The sequence below is a fragment of the Geotrypetes seraphini genome, chromosome 7 (assembly GCF_902459505.1).
Source record: "Geotrypetes seraphini chromosome 7, aGeoSer1.1, whole genome shotgun sequence".
Classification (NCBI taxonomy): Eukaryota; Metazoa; Chordata; class Amphibia; order Gymnophiona; family Dermophiidae; genus Geotrypetes; species Geotrypetes seraphini.
In genome coordinates this window covers 136,312,212-136,334,064 of record NC_047090.1, presented here as the reverse complement: position 1 = coordinate 136,334,064, position 21,853 = coordinate 136,312,212, and the positions used below count along the sequence as shown (strand labels likewise).

Below are 21,853 nucleotides of genomic sequence, written 5' to 3'. Positions count from 1 at the left end.
ATATGTAAAAATGTATATTCAGAAATGAATGTAAACAAAAATATGATTTCTGAAACTTTTATTTCATGTTAAAAGGAAGTTCTTTGTCCAAATTTAAGGACAGCCTCTGTTAATGGATTGGTTAACAAGTAATGATGTCATGCCGGACAAAAGGTACATATTGGGGAGCAACAAATTAGTGGGTTGAGATCTTTGTCAGAAAGCCAGCGTTTGGCAGCTGTAAAGACTTCCTGGTGACGCAACCAATCTTTTGAGGATCATTATGGCAATTAATAAATGGAAATAACTATTTTAATAAAACTTGCATCATGTGTCATTTTCCATGTACTTTTTACACACCTAGAGCGAAAGCTAGCAGCTTAATTAGCACCCACACATTAGCACACTGCTGCTTAAAAGTGCATTTGTGTCTAATTACCCTGCTCAGTGGTTAAAACTGGAAATGACCTTAGACAAGATTCACATCAAACATAAGCAATGGAAATGTAGGCCTTCAAAATCCTGGCCTACATTTCCGGCATCTATGTTTGACCTGGTTTCAATTTTTCAAGTGGCACCGATGCTTAACTGAAATGTGACTGGCGCCAGTTTTGGAGGTGCTAGCTGATACCAGTGCCAGTTGCAGAATCTGGACCTAAGGGCTTGATTCTATAAATTGCACCCAGGATATCTCAGTGGATCACTTTGAAGATGGAAACATGTAAAGGGGTAATTTTATATACATGTAAAATGCCTGTTAAAAGTTAGCCCACACATAGAAGTGCATGTGATGGCAAGAACATGTCTACTTGTAGGCAACTGGTGAAGGTGTGTTTGGGGGCAGATCTTGGGAGAACGGTATAGAAAATTGAATAAATAAATTGTGGGCAGAATGCAGATAGAGTTGCAATTATGTGCATTGGTAATAAAATATATAACAAATGCACATAACAGCAGCTAGGTGCCTCTCGGCGCAGTTGTCAATCAACCACTAGGCGCCATTTGTAGAATCATGTCTAGTGGTGCCTAACTCAACTTAGGCATGGTATATTAGGCCAGGGTTTTCTTGGCCTAATTTATCAATGCCTAACATGAGCACATACCGGCACCTAAGGCAAACCAGGCCCAAACTCTGCCCAAACACACCTACATTTTGGGTAGGCACCAGTAGGTGCCTCAGTGTTGATCTACCGAGTTAGGCACCTACCTGAAAATTAATTTTTTAATTGTTTTTTCTAAATGGCACTGTTCAATTAACAGGAGGAAAGGCGGGAAAGGGGAGATAGGATAGAGGCGTTTAAATACCTATGTGATGTAAATGCGCATGAGTCGAGTCTCTTTAATTTGAAAGGAAACTCTGCAATGAGAGGGCATAGGATGAAGTTAAGAGGTGATAGGCTCAGGAGTAATTTAAGAAAATACATATTAAGCTAAGGAAATACTTTTTTACAGAAAGGGTGGTAGATGCGTGGAACAGTCTCCCAGAAGAGGTGTTGGAGACAGAGACTGTGTCTGAATTCAAGAGGGCCTGGAATAGGCACGTGGGATCTCTTGGCAAGAGAAATAGATAATAGTTACTGCGGATGGGCAGACTAGATGGGCCATTTGGCCTTTATCTGCAATCATGTTTCTATGTTTCTAACAATACCAACTGAACCAATTAATAAATTAAACTCCCCTTTTACGAAGCCACATTAGGCTTTTTTAATCACTGGCTGAGGCGACATTAGCTCCAACGCTCTTAGAATTCCTATGAACATTGGAGCTAATACCATCATGGCGGGAGATAAAAAAGCCTAACTGCTTTATAAAGGGGGTGGGATGGTAAGTTAGGCGCCTAGAATGGCTAGGCATGCTGATCTAGACGCTAGCAGTAGGCACACATAGTTTAATAGCAGAGGGTCAGCCTAGTGGTAAGTGCAGTGGACTTAATGGTTGGTGTTACTCAGGTGCATAACGATACTATTCTATAACCTACATGCATATGTGCTAGACACACCCCTGACCCCCTCAGGCCCACACCCCCTTGTAGTTGCAGGGCTGTAGATTTTGCACACTTACTTTGTAGAATGGCAACTATAGATTCACTAAGGACACTGATCGTGTCCCAACCACTTTGTGACCCGAGTCACTAACCTCATGGCTGATCATCCTCCAATCTGATTCGCACATGCAAATGAGGGGAAACGGCATGCAAAGTAGGCTGGCAGCAGTTCACTAACGAAACACTGGAACACCAACTGGACTGGCCGATCAAGAAACAAGTGACTGCTGGGGACCAGTCGCTCATGTCCTTTCCAACTGCATCTCCTGTTCTCTGCCCCAACTCTCCTGCTCTCTGCCCCGATCACCGCCCTGCTTCTGCCTCGACTCTCCTTGCCTTCCCTGCAGTGTGCATGTGTCGGGATCACTGGAGAGTGATCTGTGCGGTCGATTGGGGGCGTGATTCTGATCACCCTCATTTGCATGAGGGCACTTTGTGAATCAGCCCCCTGGCCACGGATCAGATTGGATCGTTCATGGATCGGATCAGTGGCCTTAGTGAATCTAGCCCTATATGGGCAGTTGTGTTTGCAACTGGAAATCAGTGCCTGTTAGCACAAATTAACACCAGTTATAGCCAATTATTCATTGCTGGTGACAATTAGCAGCTAATTTAACAATTAAGTTATGTGCATAATAGCATTATTCTATAACTTGTATGCATAATGTTGAATGCTAAGCATTAAATTATGCACATAAGTTTATCAAATTAGGGGTTTATGCTAGTATTTTATAAAGAAACATTGGTGCATATGGGTTTTTATTAAACAGGCTCAATTTACTTGGCCTCCCAAGTTTAGGCAAGCTGTCATGAAATTACTCTCCACATGATTAGTTTAGGATGTGAAAGCAAAATCTGCAGATTCTGCCTGGACTTATTTACTTTTAATAGATTCCTGCAATTGCCAGCATTTACTTTTTATGAGTATATTGGAACTGTGTTATGTTTTGTGTGTATAATTTATGATTATAATTGTATTTTGTAAGCCGCTTAGCAGTTAAGAAATTTTTTTTACATAAATAAATTTACGTAAGATCCTTAAAAGCATTCCCTCTGAGCACAGAGTAGTGGAAAACTTTCTTTTTCCCTCCCAAAGACTGATCCTAGTATTCTTCCCACTTTCTCCACCTCCATGAGGCTCCTCTTGCATCCTTTTCGATCCATCCCACTGTTCCCTCTCTATCACCATATCCAACATTTCTCCCTCTCATCTCTCTCTTCCCCATGCATCGCTACCTCACTCCTCTCCCACCATGTCCAATAATTCTCTCTCCCTCCCTATGCCCAATGATACTCTTCTTTCTTAATTTCTCCATGTGTACCACCTCAATTTCCCTCTCATTCAGACACCCATGCCCAATTCTCACTTTCTATTCCCTCCCCCCACCTCAGCATCTCTTTCCATCCCTCCCTCCATTCTTCCATCCTATGTCCCAAGTTTATGCTCCCCTCCCTCCTTCCATTCTGTGTCCCAAGTTCATGCCCCCTCTCTCCTTCCTTCCATTCTTTGTCTGGTTTGTGTTCCCTCCCTTCTTTCTGTGTCCCAATGCGTCTCCTCTTTCCCATGTCTCAAAGAGCCTCTTTTCCTCCCTCCCTCCATTCTGTGTCCCAAGTCTGTGCCTCTCTCCCATGAGTGTTTACCTGTTCTGGCCGGCTCCCTCCTCCTCCTTCCTTCCAGCCACACTTATTTCTTCGCACAAAGTCGTGGGCCTTGGTTCCTACCCGTGGCCAGTGGCTGACCCAGAAGCCTTCCTTCTGATTTCCTGAATACCAAGTCATAATGCAGCCCAAATTACAGCACAAAAATCTAAAACCAGCCCAAAAAACTGCAACCCGCAGCTACTGAAATTTCCTGCAATTTCCAAAGCAGCCCAACTGGGCAAGAAAACTGCAGATCTGGCAACTATGAGTACATTATGGATGTAAAAAACACAAGTTTTACCCACCCCATACATGCTCAGTTCTTGCACATGAACTGAGCATGCACAAACACTGAGCATGGTCAGGATGCTGGCATTGGTGGCTCTGGAATGCGGCTATCTAATTGGACGGGGGTACTTCTGGTGACCTTCGGATGTCTTCAGTTGGCAGGGCTTGGGAATCACCACCAGGTATTTCAAGGGTATATCACTGCTGGATGGGCCTAGACCAAAACTAGATGGGCCTAGACCAAATCTAGATGGGCCCAGCCCCCCCCCCCCCCACAATGTCCCAACTATGTCTATTTTCTGGGTTATAGGAGAGAATTTTTAGAAATTCTCAGGGTTATATACAGGGCCAGATTTAAGCATATGCTAGACAAGCTACAGCTCAGAGAATCACATCACAAGGTGCCTTACACTTCATTAACATGTAAAATTATTAAACTTAAAATTTACTTCCTACTTAATTGAGAGGGTGCCGCCTTCAGTGTTACAGGTTAGGGACCACAGTATATATAAATTTGACCCTGATTATATACTATGAAATTGTACACTATTTTAAAACATGCTTGAGAGATTATGTCATATATGTGATTGCTTCATTGAGTTAAAAATAGATTTTAAAAACTCTAATAACATTAGTGTCCAATGCAAAAGGTAGAAAAATATATCTGAACAAATAAGCACAGCCTTGCCATGTGAGTGACATAAGAAGATAAGAATAGCCTTACTGGGTCAGACTAATGACCCATCAAATCCAGTAGCCCATCCTCACGGTGGTCAATCCAGGTCACTAGAATCTGGTAAAAACCCCAAAAATAGCAACATTCCCCCAAGTTTGTCTCAATAACAGACTATGGACTTTCCTCCAGGAAATTTTCCAAACCTTTCTTAAAATCAGCTACGTTAACCGCTCTTATCACAACCTCTAGCAACACGTTCCAGAGCTCTGAGTGAAAAAATATTTCCTCCTATTGGTTTTAAAAGTATTTCCCTGTAACTTCATTGAGTGTCCCCTAGTCTTTGTAATTTTTAACGGACTAGGATTAAATACCTCATTAGTACCCTGGTTAGGGTTACCAGACGTCCAGGAAAACCCGGACATGTTCTCTTTATAGAGGACTGTCCAGGCTCCCGGATGGACTTTCCAAAGCCCGGCATTTGTCAGGGTTTTGGAAAGCCCCTACTAGTTCTGGCCGCATCTAGAGGACCTCTGAGCATGCGAGGATGACATCACACATATCTGCACATACTCCAGGCCCTCCAAACGCGGCTGAAGCTGGTTGTAGGAGAGGAAGCTTGCTGGGGGCGGGGCTGGGGGCAGAATAGGGAGGGGCTAGAGGCAGAATGGGGCAGGGCTATGTGTCTGGGGTTTTCTTTTTGAAATATGGTAGCCCTAACCCTGGTGGCCAAGGATGCTGGCCAGGCATCATTCACAGTTGATGGTTGGAGGGAATGCTGCCTATTACATTTCTCTGGTAAAAAAAATAGTACTTGTGAAAGGATGAGAGTCACTAGAGACAATACTCCATATATCAAAATAAATATCTATTATTCAAATTAATAAATGTATGTGTAGCCTCAGTGTGACTGTTAAGCTATTATGGCAACTGCCACAGCAGAAATCCCAGCTTGAATCAATCGGCAGGCTCTATTGCAAGCCACGCCCACACCATTATAGGCTTTCACGTGTGCAGTGCAAAAACACAAAAGGGCTTTAAGTGAATTTCATAAATAGAAATATATAAAAATCTCTCTAGTGAATCTCATCCAAAAATTCATTAAATTATTAAATGTCTCCTCTACGTTCAAAATTAATAGTACTTAGCTCAAAAATAGCATTCAAAATTCATCCATAATTCACTCACGCCTTGATTTTCTTAGCCCTTGGCTGGATAGTGATAAATGGAAGGCTCCTGAGGAAGGGATTTACTCGAAACTAGACTTAGTAGAGCCTGAAAAATACTTTTCCAGTGGGGACAATTTAAAATGAAAGAGTCATGGACTAAATAATTATGAATGAATTTTGAATGCCATTTTTGAGCTAAGTACTATTAATTTTGAATGTAGAGGAGACATTTAGTAATTTAATTAATTTTTGGATGAGATTCACTAGAGAGATTTTTATATATTTCTATTTCTATTTATGAAATTCACTTAAAGCCCTTTTGTGTTTTTGCACTGCACATGTGTAAGCCTATGATGGTGTGGGCGTGGCTTGCCGATTGATTCAAGCTGGGATTTCTGCTGTGGTCAACACTGAGGCTACACATACACTTATTAATCTGAATAATAGATATTTATTTTGATATATGGAGTATTGTCTCTAGTGACTCTCCTCCTTTCACAAGTACTATTTTTTATCAGATTATTGTGACGTACAGTGGTGCCTCGCATAACGAACGCCTCGCACAGCGAACGCTGCGCACAACGAACTTCTTGTCTTGATTCGTACAACGGACTTCGTTTCACACAACGAAGTCGCCCGAGCTGCATCCTTCCGCGCAGGCACTGCGCTTAACTGCCCTCTCTCACTTGTTTCCCCCGATTATCCAGCATCTAGCCCTCCCCCCCAAACACTTCCTGTTTCCAGCGAGGCGGCCCGCGTCAGAGGGGACGGGGTATCGAAGCGCGAGCGAGCTGCGGAAGTGGTGTTGGTGGTGGACGGCCTCAGGTATGAGTTAGGATGGTGGGGTGGGGAGGGGAGGCCTGAGAGCGAGCATGTGCGCACAGGGAGGAGACGGGGAGAGACGCGCTGGATTGGCAACGGTTGCTCTCTGTCGCCTCCCGGCTCCAGCGGCGTGACAGTTTTCAAACAGGCGCGTGGTTCTTTCTAAGCAGAACCACCAGCTTTAACGGCGCTGACTCCCGACTACAGCCTCCAACAGATGACTGCTTCCCATTGCATCCGGCCGCTGGCAGGTCTCGCGCGCAGCAGCCAATGGGTGCCAGCCACGAGTCGGCCAGCACCAGAGGGGGGAATCAGGAGAGACGAGCATCAGAGGGTGGAGGAGAGGCAAGGTAAAAGAAGAAAATCAGAGAGGAGGAGAGAAGCAGAGAGAGAGAGATTGGACAAAGAGGAGGGGATGGTGAAGGAGGAAGAGAACAGAAAAGGAAAGCATAGGAGGAGCATTAGAGAGGGAGAGGAGAAGACAGTTTGCCAGCCTGAGAAACTCCCTAACCCCTTATGCTGCTGCACAGGGAAATGGGGAAAAATGACAGACAGACAGCGGGAGGGAGGGAGACAGAAAGAAAGAAAGAAAGACACAGGGGCAGTGAGAGGGACAGAAAGACAGACAGAGATAAAAATAATAACAAAAAATTTATCTTTTTTTATGTCATCTTAGCATATTTTATGCTACAGAACGAATTATTTTTTTTTACATGTATTGTTATGGGAAAACGCGTTTCACATAACGAACTTTTCGCATAACAAACTTGCTCCTGGAACCAATTAAGTTCGTTGTGTGAGGCACCACTGTACTTGATTGGGTACTTGTACGCCTATTACATTACAGCAGCCTCATGAGTGAAACGGAAATGCAGCTGTGCAGATGGGTTGTGGTTTGTGAACCCTACCAAAGCTGTATTAAGGAAGGAAAAATCCCTGATGGCTGATGTATAAATTCATGTTTCACAATATCCTTCTAATTAGTAGTAAGGACTGGGGCAGGTTTCATCTGAGCTACAAGCTCAGGCATGGATAAAGCCAAAGGATAACATCTTTTTCTCTGAAATTGTTGATTTTTTTCCATTCAAATCGAGGGTTGTGGTTATTGCTCAGGGGTGGGGGAGGGGAGGGAACAGCACCTTTATGAACCTTGTATACTCTATTGGCATATTTGTATAGTATAATGAAACCAACTCATCACATACCAGTACTTTTTCAAATGAAAAGTAACTTTCACATGTCTGGACGTTCCATGACCATATGATACTTTGAATTTCAAAAGCTGTGTTATTTAGCAGAATAACACCATTCACAGGAACACAAAGAGGCTTAGTGCCCCACCTGAAGAAGCTATGCTTGAGTAAGATGAGATAAACGTCTAATTTTTCTGAATTTAGACAGGAAACACATTTTATTTAAAGTCCCCTCCCACTCCCCATTTAAAGGGAATTGACTTTTCATTTATCTGATTATTTCTGATATTGGATAAAGATCAGCCAATTTCTTCCCTCCCCCATAAAACAAATGCCCTGATCTTATCGGCCATAACTGATTTTCTCTCTCATGTCCATGTTACAGCTTTATCTTCATTCCTTTGCTCAGTTGTCCGTTTGCTGCAGTGCCTTCTTCTAAAAGGTAATGTTCTCTTGTGGATTAGAAACTAATTATTGGACAGAAAACAGAGGGTAGGTTTAAATGGCCAATTTTCTCAGTGGAGGAGGTTGACTAGTGTAGTGCCACAGGGATCTGTACTGGGACCAGTGCTATTTAACATATTTATAAATGATCTGGAAATTGGAATGACAAGTGAAGTGATTAAACTTGCTGTTGACATGAAACTATTCAAAGTTGTAAAAACACATGCAGACTGAAAAATTGCAGGAAGACCTTAGGAAACTGGAAGACTGGGCATCCAAATGGCAGATGAAATTTACCGCCTTTTTTTTTTTTTTTTCACAAAATTGCGCAAGAGGTTTTTAGCATCTGCCAGTGTGTTGAATGCTCTGTGAGTCATAGAGTTTCTGTACGGTGCTAATAACCTCTTGTGCAGTTTTGTAAAAGGGGGGGGAGGGGAGTTAATATGGACAAATGTAAAGTGATGCACATGGAGAAGGATAATCCAAATCATAATTACTAGATACTAGGGTCCACCTTAGGGGTTAGCACCCAAAATCTTGGTGTCATCATAAACATTACGCTGAAGTCTTCTGCCCAACGTGTGCGGTTGGCCAAAAAGGAATTATTAGGAAAGGGATAAGTAAGACCAAGAATATTATAATGCCTCTGTATCACTCCATGAGTATTGCGTTCGATTCTGGTTGCTGTAACTCAAAAAAGATATAGTGGAATTAGAAAAGGTGTAAAGAAGAGTGAACAAAATGACAAAGGGAATAGAACTCCTTTCACCTGAGGAAAGGCTAAAGAGGTTAGGGCTCTTTAGCTTGGAAAAGAAATGGCTGAAAGAAGATATGAATGAGGTCTACAAAATCACAAGTGGTGTAGAATGGGTAAAAGTGAATTGATTTTTTTTACTCTTTCAAAAATTACAAAGATTAGGGGATATTCAATGAAGTATCACAGAAATACCTTTAACATGTCTGGACTTTCCATGATCATTTGATACTTTGAATTTCAAAAGCTGTGTAATTTAGCAGAATAACACCATTCACAGGAACACAAAGAGGCTTAGTGCCCCACCTGAAGAAGGTATTCTTGAGTAAAATAAATAGGAGGAGATATTTTTTCACTTGGGGAAATTCTAGAAGCAGTGCCTAAATGTAGACGCTGGTAAGGTTAATTAACAAATGGCATTTAAAATGGGGGAAAAAACCCACGGGAAGAGCTTCAGGTATTGTCTCATGCCGCAGTGTAAGGAGCCCGTGCTTCCCTGTGTAACAAAGTGTAGACATTCTAAGAGAGTGCACACATGGAAATTCTGAGTGTGTGCAATTGAGCATGCTCATCAGTTTTGAAGAATCAATTAGAGATATAGACAGGATTTGAGGGAGAAAGGACCTGTTTTATTTGAGTGAAGTCAAAAGGGAGTTCTTTTGACTAATTTTGGGTTTTTAGAGTATGAATCTAATGAAAGTTGATAGATGTGAAGTGACAGAAGCAGGGCAGGATTAATTTGTCAAGGGCCTCTAGGCACACTGGGCCTCCCTGCCCCACCCCACCAAGCCCCGCCCCATGTATTTACCCATTTTCTTATTTACTTCTTTATTTCCACTTTATTTCTTTTACTTTAAAATTCAAAACAAACAACAAAGTTTACCATACTAGTGCCAGTGTACAGTTTTTCTTCTATGCAACCTCCAAACATCTCTGAACAAATCTCCCCTTCCTTCCTAGAGGAAGAGATCTTCAGCTGGCAGGGCTTTGGGAAGCCCACCAATTTATATTTTGCATATGGGTAGGAGGCTTGGGGCATGGCGGGAAGAAAATTTAGTGCCCATCATTTTATTGGACTAATAAACTAAACTAAACCTTAAGTTTGTATACCCGCATCATCTCCATAAAGATAAAGCTCGGTACATAGCTTTCAGAAGTTAAAACCTCTTTCTTTAGGTCAGTAAACTATACCGTTGTTACAGTATCTCTGTCCTGACATGAGGAAAGGAGTTATTGTCTCTGAATTAGTAAAAAAATGTATTAAAATTAGTCCAATAAACAGGATCACCTTATTTCCATTTTCTATTAATAAACTACAATAATACTTTATCCTAAAGCAAAAATAAATAAATAAATAAAACAAATAGAAATGTTTTTTCTACCTTTGTTGTCTGGTTTCTGCTTTCCTCATCTTCTTTTCCTTCCATCCATTGTCTGCCCTCTCTCTGCCTCTTCCATATTGCATCTGCTCTATTTCTATGCCTCTTCCAGAAATTGTCTGCCTCTCCCTTCCATCTCTCCCTCCCCCCCATTGGTGTGACATCCATCTTCTTTCCTTCCCTCCTCCAATGATCTGGCATCTCTCTCCTCTCCTTCCCTTCCCTCTTCCATACTCCCATGGTCTGGCATTTCACTCTCTCCTCTCCCTTCCCCTCACTTCCATCAGCAACTGCCCCTTTTCTTTCCCTTCAACCAAATTACATCCAGTATCCTTCCCCCTTATGTCTCTTTTCCCTGCACACCAATTCCATCATCATTTGCCCCCTTATGTCTCTCTCCCCTTTCCCTTCCCCCCACTTCCATCAGCATCTGTCCCCTTTCTTTTCCTCCAACCCAATTCCATCCAGTATCCTTCCACTTATGTCTCTCTCTCCTTTCCCTGCACACCAATTCTTTCAGCATCTGCCCCCATATGTCTCCCTCCACCACCCTTCCATACCACACTGCTCCCTTTCTCTCCCTCCTCTACCCTTCCATGCTCCTTTCTCTCTCCCTCCAAACAAATGCAGAACAGCTGGTGGCAATGGTATTGATGGCAACACCCCCCCAAACATCAACGACAATGTCTTATGGTGCATTTAGAAAAGTAATTAAGTCAGCGTTGTTTGATAAATTAATTTCTTAAATGTAGATATTACTTTTAACAAAATATTACATTGAACATATTTAAGAAACTTGTTGTATTTTAATTATTTGTATTGTATTTCACTGATTGTCCAGCCTTCTTTTGTGTAAACCGCCTAGAAATTGTTTGATTATGGCGGTATAGAAGAATAAAGTTATGTTATGTTATCAACGGCAATACAGCCCCCCCCTCATCATCTGCAACGCTGTCCCCCCTGACATCAACGGCAATGCTGTCCCGTCCCCCCCATCAACAGCAATGCGGCCGGCTGCTGCAGAAAGTTCCCGCAATGGCTGTGGCTCTGCTCCGGAAGAAGTTAGTGACGTCGGAGGGGCATGGACGGCAGAAGCAGTCATCGCGGGACCTTCCTGCAGCAGCGAGCTGCGTTGCCATTGATGCTGGGGGGCTACGTTGCCATTGATGTCGTTGATGTTGGGAGGGGTTCGTTGCCATCGATGCCAGGGGGGGCCAGCGTTGCCGTTTGAAAAAAAAAATTGGCAAGGTGTGTCGCTTGTCTGTTTGTCCTCCTTCAGCGGGCCCTCCTGATGATTTTGCACCCTAGGCACATGCCTACTGGGCCTACCCATTAATCTGGCCCTGGACAGAAAGTATTTTAGGTCAATTGAAGAGATTGTAAAGCAATTTATGAGTTTTAGGAAAACATTTTGGTGAAGAGTAATTTTTGAGAAAATTATAAAGAGGGAATAAGCATAGAGCTATCAGAATGACATTCCCTGGTTCCAGTGTTTCCTGACTGCTTGGTGGTTTCCAGAGTTAAATCTACAGTCCAGTGTCCAGTTTCCTGATGGAGTTCGTCCTCAACTAATGCTAGCCATTGCAAGAAAGCCTGCAAGCAGAAGAAAGGTTTTCTTTTAACTTTATTTTTCTGTGTGCACACAATGGATTAATTTGATTTTTTTAATACTTACCTGAGACTTTCTCAGTGGACACCTGCAAAGAAGAGAAATAGTTATTAAGATAGGCTAGAGGAATACACTAAGGAAAAGAGTGAAAACTAAGAAAAAGGGGTACTTACCTGCAATACTCCTGCAATACCTGTGAGAGAAAAAATAAAGTTTCAATGTTATAGAATTTAGAGATAAGTTAAATAAAGATGTATAAGAAATTTTATAAAAGAATATTTACCTAAATAATTTCTAGGTTAAATTTGATTTTATGCAATAAACTGTTAACTTATATCTGTTATTTAAAGTGTCGGTCTCTTTCCTTGCTGGTATTTTACTGGAGAATATACATACCCTGAAGTTCCTAAAACCTTGGTTGCAATTCAGTGGAAGTAAGCCTTGCCTTGGGGATTTCAACTCAGAATAAAAGGCCATTGTGACATATTTTCTAATTCTGTGTGATAAGACAGGGCTGCACTGAAACTAAGGGATTCTACACCTGCAACCTCACATTCCGGGGGCAGCGGTTTTACTGTAGCAACTTAATGGCTGTCTATTCCACTGGCAGGCTCTGCTTATTAAGCTTTCTATAATATATATGACTTTTCCTGGGTCAAATTAGCTGGGTCACGTTTCCTGGGATTAGCATGACCAGAATGCTAATCTACACAGGTTGCCAGCGTTCTTACATGTAGAGGTTGGAGAATGAATGTGAGAATGTTTGTTTATGGCCAATCAGGGACTTCCTTAGACTCCTCCCTGGGAGGAGCCCGAGGTGCCTCAGCCAATCAAGGCCTTAGGCCCCTCCCCATGCATCACATGATGCACCAGGGCATGGCCTAAGGCCCTATTGAGTAGCGGCCCAGGAAAGGAGCAGGAGGACTTTGCGCTTCCTCCTACTCCCGAAGACTTGATATCACGGAGGCCTAAGGAGCAGGAGGGACCGGGCACCCCTCCTGCTCCCAACTATTTTAAAGGTATGTGGAGGGGGGGAGGTGGGTGCAGGCAGGCCAACCGGCCCGACCAGGGGTGGGCTGGTTGCGGGTGGGCCGGGAGTGGGAAGCCTACAGAGCAGGAGGGACTGAGCACCCCTCCTGCTCCCAACTTTTTGGTGCTGAGGGTGGGCCTGCCGGGAGGGAGATGAGGGCAAGGGCCGTGCTGGTCATGGGGGGGTGCGGTGGGCCAGTCGGGAGTGGGACCCTCGCGTTTTTGGTTCAGGGAGGGAGAGGGGGAAGGGGCACTTGTCGGGAGAGGGGGGGGGTTAATTTTTTTAAAATCGGGCTGATATTTTGCGTGTGTAAAACACGTAAAATATCTGCCCGATTTAAAAAAAATTTTAAAAGCTGGCAGAGCCCTGATAGCAGTGACAGGAGGCTGCTTCTCTTGTCACTACTGTCAGGGCTCAATCCGATCTGTGCAGTCAGTTGGGGGTCGTGCCTCCGATCAACCCAGATGGTTGGCGAATCGGTTGGCCTGCCTCCAATCGCCCACGGATCGGCTACGGATACGGATCGGAGGGTTAGTGAATCTAGCTCTAAGTTCTTACCTTTGGTAATCTTTTTATTAATCCTCAACAAAGTCAACACAATAGGGTTATTTATCTGAACCAGCGAACCAGATCTTGCAGAATACCACACACTTTTCTCTCTCTGCTCCTCCCACATAGCTGAGGAATACAGAGCCCCCTGCAGTTACACTGAAAAGCAAACGAATATCTCTAGAACAAAGCACATAGACAAAGACAGGGGCACAAGGAACTTCCCCGCCACGTAACAGCTTTCTGTTCTGCTCTGCAATACATGAAAAAACAATAGATAGGCAACATGAAGAAAAAAACAGACAAGAACATGGCATCAATATGGAACCAACCTCTTGAATACAACATATATAACGTGACCATACGTCCCATTGTGAATGGGACCATCCTGTTTTTAGGTAGCCTGTCCCGTTGTCCCCAAGCAGAGCTTTGGGATGCAGAAATGTCCTGTTTTCATGGGCCCACTGAAGAAACAAGTACTGTACCGAATACAGCCAGCCCCTCCCCCCAGTACCTTTTTTAATCCCGGCGGTTGCCTCATGTCTTGATGTCTTCTGGCAGCAGCAGAGCAGCGCTCCTGCCTGGTCCCGTGCCACTCACTGAATGGCTGCCATCAGTTCTCGCGAGTCCTGCGAGAACTGACAGCAGCCATTCAGTGAGCGGCGCGGGACCAGGCTGGCACGCAAAAATCTCACATCTGCCTTGTGTGCCGCTCTGCCGCTGCCAGAAGACATCAAGACAGGAGGCAGCTGCCGGGATTTAAAAAAGGTACTGGGGGTGTCCAGGGGGTTTATCCGGGGTCCAGGGTCTGGCAGGGGGAGGGATCCTGTCCCGTTTTGAGGAAGAAAATAAATGGTCACGTTAAGTATATACCAACTGGAATAAATCCTGAGGAAAATATATGTGCTCACATGTACAGCATGATTCCCACAGGACCCGTCTGTTGGCTGGAAGATACTCAAGCCTAAAAGGAGAAACAGTCGAGGCAGAAAATTGCAGATAATACATAGAAAAACAGAGGGTGGGCCAAGTTAACTCCTTCAGGGATTAACAGAAAGAAGGTTACCAAAGCCAAGAACCTAATCTTTCATTCTGTTTCATTCCCTCCGGAGTCAACACGATAGGTGACTTACCAAATCAAAGGCAATGTCTAGGGTGGGAAAGAAGAGTTTCAAGTTTTTATTTAAAATTTGATTCTAATGCTTATCAATATTTCTAAGCGATGTACATGGGTAAAAGTGGGGGATACGATCATATACGTACAATAGACTCACATTAGACTAACTTAATATTGCCTTCCTCACAAAACCCCGGCCTTCACCGATAGGCTCTTAATTCCTTATGCCTCTACAAGAATTCTTAGGTCTAACGATCAGCATTTACTTTCAGTTCCCTCTCTTAAGGTTATCAATACGCGCCAACAATACATCTTCTCTGTAACAGCTCCACAACTGTGGAATTCTCTCCCCATTCACTTAAGGGAAGAACGATTCAAGAGTAAGTTGAAATGCGTTCTTTTTAAAGATGCCTTCAACTGCTAGTACTAATGTCTTGATTCATTCCGTAGGCTCTGCCGTGCGACTTTATTTATTGTCACCCTCCCTTTCGTCCATTCCCTTTTAGGAACACCCGTTGTATACAGGCGTCAAATAAACTGAGTGCCCTCAGTAGGGGCCCCACATTGACAGACTGGGTCAGGAACTGGTTGAGTGGAAGGCGATAGAGGGTAGTGGTCAATGCTCCGAGGAAAGGGATGTTACCAGTGGTGTGCCTGAAGATTTGGTTCTTGGGCCTGTTTTTTAATAACATTTTTGTAAGTGATATTGCTGAAGGGCTGTCTGGTAAGATTTGCCTCTATGCGGATGCAGCAGTGTGGGTGGGGATGAAGGAAAAAAAAACCCCGACCAACAGTCATGCACTTAGTGTAAATCAGTGTATATTTTTCTCAACTTTGTGTGGCTTCTGGCACACAGTGCACACAAACTGAAACAGAACTTCAGCAGTTCAATCTGCTATTGATAAAGCGGGTAAAAGTCCAATTAACTCAAGATACCAGGATGTTTAACCAGAAAGGAAACAGCATTCCAAGCACATCGCTAAGCAGAGCAGCCAAAAGTCCATATGAAAACAGAAACAGCACTTCAGGTACTTCAAAAGCAAGGGCAGCAGTCAGAAATTCACAAACATATGAAACAGTAGTTCACTGCTTCCATCTAGAGGCTTATCTCAGTCTCAGTCCTGGTCCGGCATCTGCTCCCCCTGTCCTCAAAAACCAGCGAGTCACAGGTCTTTCCCTCTGCTTGGTTCCAGCTTTTTGGATGCAAAAGTTTCTGTGCATGGGACCAAACAGAGAGAAGGACCAGCAGCCGAAACAGGAACATATCTTTAGCACTGCTTGTGACTCATTGATTTTTCAGGATGGGAGGATGTTGGACCAGCGATGGGGGAAGGGGGGAGAATTGCCGTATCGGCAGGAGGGACAGTTGCCAGACCATCAGGGCAGCTGGGAACCAATGCATGAGATTGGGCCCCTTAAGCATTTGAGCTGGAAAAGGGGCCCAAATGTGTGTGCCACTTGCCAAATGCATGTGACTTGGCAAATATGGATATTGATGCCTGTGCGTCTGTAGCAGGGGTGTCAAATGTCAGTCCTTGAGGGCCACAATCCAGTTGGGTTTTCAGGATTTCCCCAATGAATATGCATGAGATCTATTTGCATGCAATGCTTTCATTGTATGCTAATAGATCTCATGCATATTCATTGGTGAAATCCTGAAACCTGACTGGATTGTGGCCCTCGAGGTCCAACATTTGACACCCCTGATCTATAGGCTTATAACAGATACCTGTTTGGCCTCCTGACCTTTCACTTTTGAATCCAGTTTTACTGAGCATCAGTCCGACAGGAGCATTGCCGCCTGTTCATGAATTATAAGGATTTTATACAACATCCTGAAAGCGGGGCGGGCCCAGGCAGCAGTGCAGACAGCATGCTCCTGCTGGCCCAACAGGCTTAAGGGGCGCTTAAAAAGGTACTGTGAGGTGGGGGTTTAAAAGGAAGGGCTGGCAGGCGGGGGTGTTTTAAAAGGAAGGGCCAGTGGGCTGGCAGGGGTGGAAAAGTGCCTCTTATGGAACAAAAATACGGTACATTATGGTCACATTTTTTATAACCTTTGTCTATGAACACTAGCAAATTTTAAATCTGCCTCTGTACTTCTATGAAAAACATGTCTTGTAGAACCATATGTTTCCCATACCAGTGGTTTTTTAAAACTTTTTTTAAATATTTAGACAAATATATATCTGCTTCCTTATTAGAAAACTATCCATTCATTAAACATTTACATAGGGCAGGAATGTAAACCACAAGGGAGGTGACTCCGTGAATCACAAATTCACAAGAAGCTGAATTAATGAGAAAAGAAAACACAAGGAAGGAGTAAACTATACGTCTCAAATTAATAAACAAACATCTTCTTACATGCTTATTCCCCTATTTACCCTTCAAATATAGGAGGATCCTACAGAACCTTGAGACTTTAACTGTACAATTGAATAAGATTTTTTTTTAATGGTTGTATATGCTATAAAGTCCTGCATGGTTTATCTTGTGGTTCATTTTTTTATTCATTAATTCACAATACCCAAGACGTAATTCTAATTTGTTTGCTTTTCCATCGGTAAAGGGTCATTTATACAAGAGCTATTTTCAACGACTCCTATCTTTTCAGGCAGCTTCTTGTGATAAAAGAGTTTGTAAATCTGTTAGTTAGCTCTACCTCTTACAATCAGTTCAGGAAATTATTGAAAACCTACTTATTTAAGAAATTTTAGTAATTCTAGGTCATTTGTTTTCATTGTCACTGTTTCAATTTTTTTTTTTTTGTAAACCCCATAGAACTCATAAGGTACATAAATAAATGTTATGTTCTCTGTCTCAAATCACACATTTTTAAGGAAAACAAAGTTGAATAACACTTCTTGACTCATTGCCAAAAATGTTTTTCTATCTGGAAAGATTTGAAAATTCACTCCAGACATCTGAAAATACAAAATCATACACCACCATTTTGAAGTGTTTTTGAGAAAGAGAAGATCCTCCATTGTAGTGATGCCATCAGCTTGATTAAAAGAATTCCATGTGCTCTTTGTAAGTTACATGCTGTGGTGTAGTTGCCCTGCTTAGTTTTGGGGTGGGGGCAGGGAGTAGGTAGGTCATATTAGCAATGGGAGTGTGTAGGGGGGGAGAGCCAATTCATCATCAACATTTGAGGGCATCAAATCCCCTCAAATAATACCAGTATATATTACACCTAATTAACTCCAGGAGATTCTCTCTGGCACAATGTAAGTACTGTATTGGAGATGACCTGGGTGCCATTGCTCTCGTAATATATGATACAGGAGAAAGATTGGTTCCTCTTATGGAATGTGCAGAAGACATTACTACTTAAGAGCGTTCCTTGATTCTAGAGTATGCATAAATGCAGACGTTGCTCACAAATGATGTTGGAACACAGTCTAGTGTGCATGAGTTGTCAACTACTGTATTTATGTACAATGCTCTATATTAACAGCTGGGTTATTGACTGTAAATCATTTCTTCTTAAAAGGACAAAAACCCAAGAACATGGAGTCTCTGCATATTTAGAGGATCACTGACATATTTATCATCATTTTATCTTTTTCTTCTTTTACATTTGTACCTCTCTTCGAATACTCAACTTCAAAGGTTTAAAAAATATTAGGAATACTCAATTTGAAAAAAAAAAAATGGGGGGAAGAGGAGAGGAATTATTAATTCTGGTCAGTATATGGATGTTCTTGAACAGAAAAACAAGAGAAAAAAAAAGTACTAGAACAGAATGACTAATTACATTTTTCATGTTCAGAGCACTGTAAATCTTAGTGTTTCATTGGCTTAAACAGGGGTCATTTAATTTGGGATTTCCCTCGGCTGAAGACCGCTTTTCTGTACCTACCTGTTCAGATCTCCAACCCTAAAAGGATCTGCAGAGCTAGCAACTTTAGAGATAACATATTTCAGGGGAAAAAAAGGCTGATGCCCCCCCAAATAAGCCCAGCCACTCATCAATCCACTTTTTTTTTTTTTTTTTCCAGAAAGGAACCGACTTCAATGAAAAAAACTGTCTATGGAGAGTGATCAGTTATGTGTACAGAGCGCTCAGAGATATGAAACTCCGAAGGGAAGGCTAAGAAGCCACCCCGCAAAAGGAGTTCAACCTTCCAGTCATTGCAACCTCTTATATCGCTGATCACTCTCTGAGACTTGATGAAAAAGTTATATACAGTATATCTTACAAAAATACTGAGAGTAATATCTTCTCTTCACATTTCAAAGCATGATGTGCAACGATCACTGAGTTGATTTAATATAATAGACTGTTCACTTAACTTTGAATGTAGTTTAAGGGGTCAATCCAGGGCATGCTATTCAGTGCTATAATGATGATGCACATCACTGGGAAGCGGTAAAACACGGACCTGACGGACCTCGCGGGTCTAAAACCGCACGTCCTTAAAAATCTGAGGTCCCCGCCACTTATAGTTAGTCTCTGGCTCTGACAGACCTGGATGACAATTTAGCGCTGACGGATCCGTCTCAGCATAGGGAGGGAAAAGCATTAGGATCCATCAGCGCTAAAATGTCATCGAGGTCTGTCAGAGCCGCCGACCTCAGATTTTTAAATTTACTGGGGCTGCAGGAAACCGGTTTAAAGGATTCGTTTTAGAGCCGCTCCAGCACTAGTCTCTGGCTCTGACAGACCTGGATGACATTTTAGCGCTGACGGGTCCTAATACTTTTCCCTCCCTATGCTGAGACGGAGCCGTCAGCGCTAAATTGTCATCGAGGTCTGTCAGAGCCAGAAACTAACTACAAGTGGCAGGGACCTCCGATTTTTAAGGACGTGCGGTTTGAGATCCGCGTTTTACCCCTTCATTACACAAGGAAAACTTTCCTACGGTTTCAGACAAACAAAAACAGGGACTTACTGTGAGAGGCAAAGAGCAAATGGCGAATAAGGTGGTCATGAGCGCTAGTAGAATGAAATGGTCCATCGCTTCCGTTGTTTTGGCGTTGCCTATGCAGCACTTTCGATTCTGTTTCTGGTACATGTGCAGGAGATGTTTCATAACGCTCAAGTTACAGAGCACGACAGCCAGGACCAGCACCCCCATAAGAGTGCCGTAGAACAAGGAGAAGCCGAGGACCCCGGCGCTAGGCTGTTTCTCAGTCATTTTGACGAAGCACCAGGTGCCGGGGCAGTACTGCACGTAGGTGCCGAAACCCAGGAAGGGCATCGCGCAGAACAGACCGCTGAAGACGTAGACCGCAGGCGCCGTCAGCACGCCGTGCCGCCTGGTGACCAGCCTGGCGTAGAGGTAAGGGCGCCCCAGCGACAGCCAGCACTCCAGCGCCATGGCCAGCAGGATGAGCGTCGAGCTCAAGCCGAAGAACAGCATGGCGAAGGCGAAGAGGTCGCACAGCCGCCGCTTCTCGCCCAGCTCCAGCAGGGTCTGGTTCTTGGCGTAGGAGACCAGCACCATGGGGCTCACCAGGCACTTCCCCAGCAGGTCCGTGAGCGTCAGCGCCGTGACCAGCGCGTAGAAGACGGAGAGGCCCCTGCTCCTCGAGCGCAGTTTGTGCAGCCACAGGATGAAGAGGGCGATCAGGTTCCCCAGGAGGCCGGCGCCGAAGATCAGCACGCTGGGCAACGCCGTGTGGCCTGCCTGGGGCGCCTTGCTGCTCGCGCACTGCTCCATGAAGAAGACGCGCCGGCGCCCGCTCGGAAGGGGGAGGGGGAGGACGAGTTGGATTTCGAGGCCCCCTCGCGCGTGGAGGTTCACGCGGGGGTCGCCACGTACCCGGCAAATCTTTAAGGAAATTGTGAAGTACAAACAATAATAATAATAAGTGTTACAAGCTGGAAAACACCCTGCTCTGTATAAGGCGTTTCGCTAGAAAAGGTGCCAGGTCTGTGGTTTGGAAGCTGAAGCTCTGAGGGAACTTTGGACAGGGGTGGGGGCGGCTTTTATTCCCGCTCAGCACACACATAGGAGGTAGGCTGTAGCGAAAATGACCGAATACGAGGAGCAGAGCTGATTGGTTCGGTTCCTTCTCTGTGAAACTCTCTTGGTGGTGGGACTGGGTAGAGAATGGCACGGGGACAACTTTTTTCCACCACCCGATGAAATACATATAAAAGGGCATTTTTTGTTTTCTAAAGAGCATCGAATCTTACTGCAACAAATTAAAGCATTTTGCAGTGATTTCCTATTTTCTGCATGCTAACCTACATTATCTATATTTAAAAAAAAAAAAAAAAATTCTGAGGGAATGGAGAGTGGAAGCATTTTCTAATTTGCATGCATTAACTGGATTAAGACAAGAGCACTTTAAGGGATGGGGTCCTGGTGCCAGATATACTCTATTCCTGACCCTGAATGAAAATCAGTCACCAGACTGCAACCCTTCACAATAAAACCTTTTTTTTGTGTCCTTCCCCAAGACAAAATGACACACAGGAAAAATAACCTAACTGCAAGAAAAGAAGCTCAAATGGTAAAACTGGGGGGAAAAAGCAGGATAAGTTCAGGTATCACAGTTCCCATATCTTATTCTTTAGAAAACAGCTCTCCTTTTCCTCTGTTATAGCCAGGCAGTCAGTTAGGGTGGAAGTTTCTGACCAGTGTCATGGAATAGCTGTATTCAAGGTAAAAACCATAGATCCTGACAGCCATACAAATGGAAAGAACCCACATAATGTATTTACTACTATTACTATTTATTATTTCTAAAGGGGTAAGAAGTGCACACAGCGCTGTACAATAGACTATTGCAATATTATATACTTGGGATCTTTTAAGAAAACCATCAAATGACTGAGAATCGTTCAGAATTCTGCAGTCCATCTCATTTATGGTCTCAAGAAATCGGATCATGTAAGCCCATAATATGAGCCTCATATTACAAAAACTACACTGGCTACCTGTGGAAGCAAGGACCATCTTTAAGTTTGCTTGCCTTTGCTTCAAAACCATAACAGGTTCATCCCCAATCTGTTTGTCTCATCATTTTGAATTTCCAGGCACAACTTGTACACATAAGTGCTTACTTGTTCGCTTTTCCATCCTTGAAGGGCTGTCTGTACAAAAGATTCCTTGAAAGAACATTATCATTCCAAGCAGGCAAATGGAATAAATGTTTAACCAACTTTATTTCACACTCACTTTCTTATCAAACTTTTAGGAAATCA

The 21,853-nt window shown here is 43.4% G+C and overlaps 1 protein-coding gene across 4 annotated transcripts in view; it reads right to left on the bottom strand.

The window, feature by feature from the left end:
• Window positions 1–20,615, bottom strand: part of LOC117363305 (prostaglandin D2 receptor-like) — a 37,426-nt gene extending 16,811 nt beyond the window's left edge. For 2 of the 4 annotated variants that reach the window (XM_033950786.1, XM_033950788.1), the window contains exon 1: window positions 19,590–20,615. In XM_033950786.1, the coding sequence (XP_033806677.1) occupies window positions 19,590–20,360 (771 nt within the window). In that variant the 5' untranslated portion in view covers window positions 20,361–20,615. Of the gene's footprint in view, window positions 1–11,401; window positions 11,980–12,061; window positions 12,084–12,168; window positions 12,189–19,589 lie in introns of those variants that run through there. The other 2 variants (XM_033950787.1, XM_033950785.1) reach the window with 2 other exon arrangements.
• Between the last annotated feature and the right edge of the window lie 1,238 nt (window positions 20,616–21,853).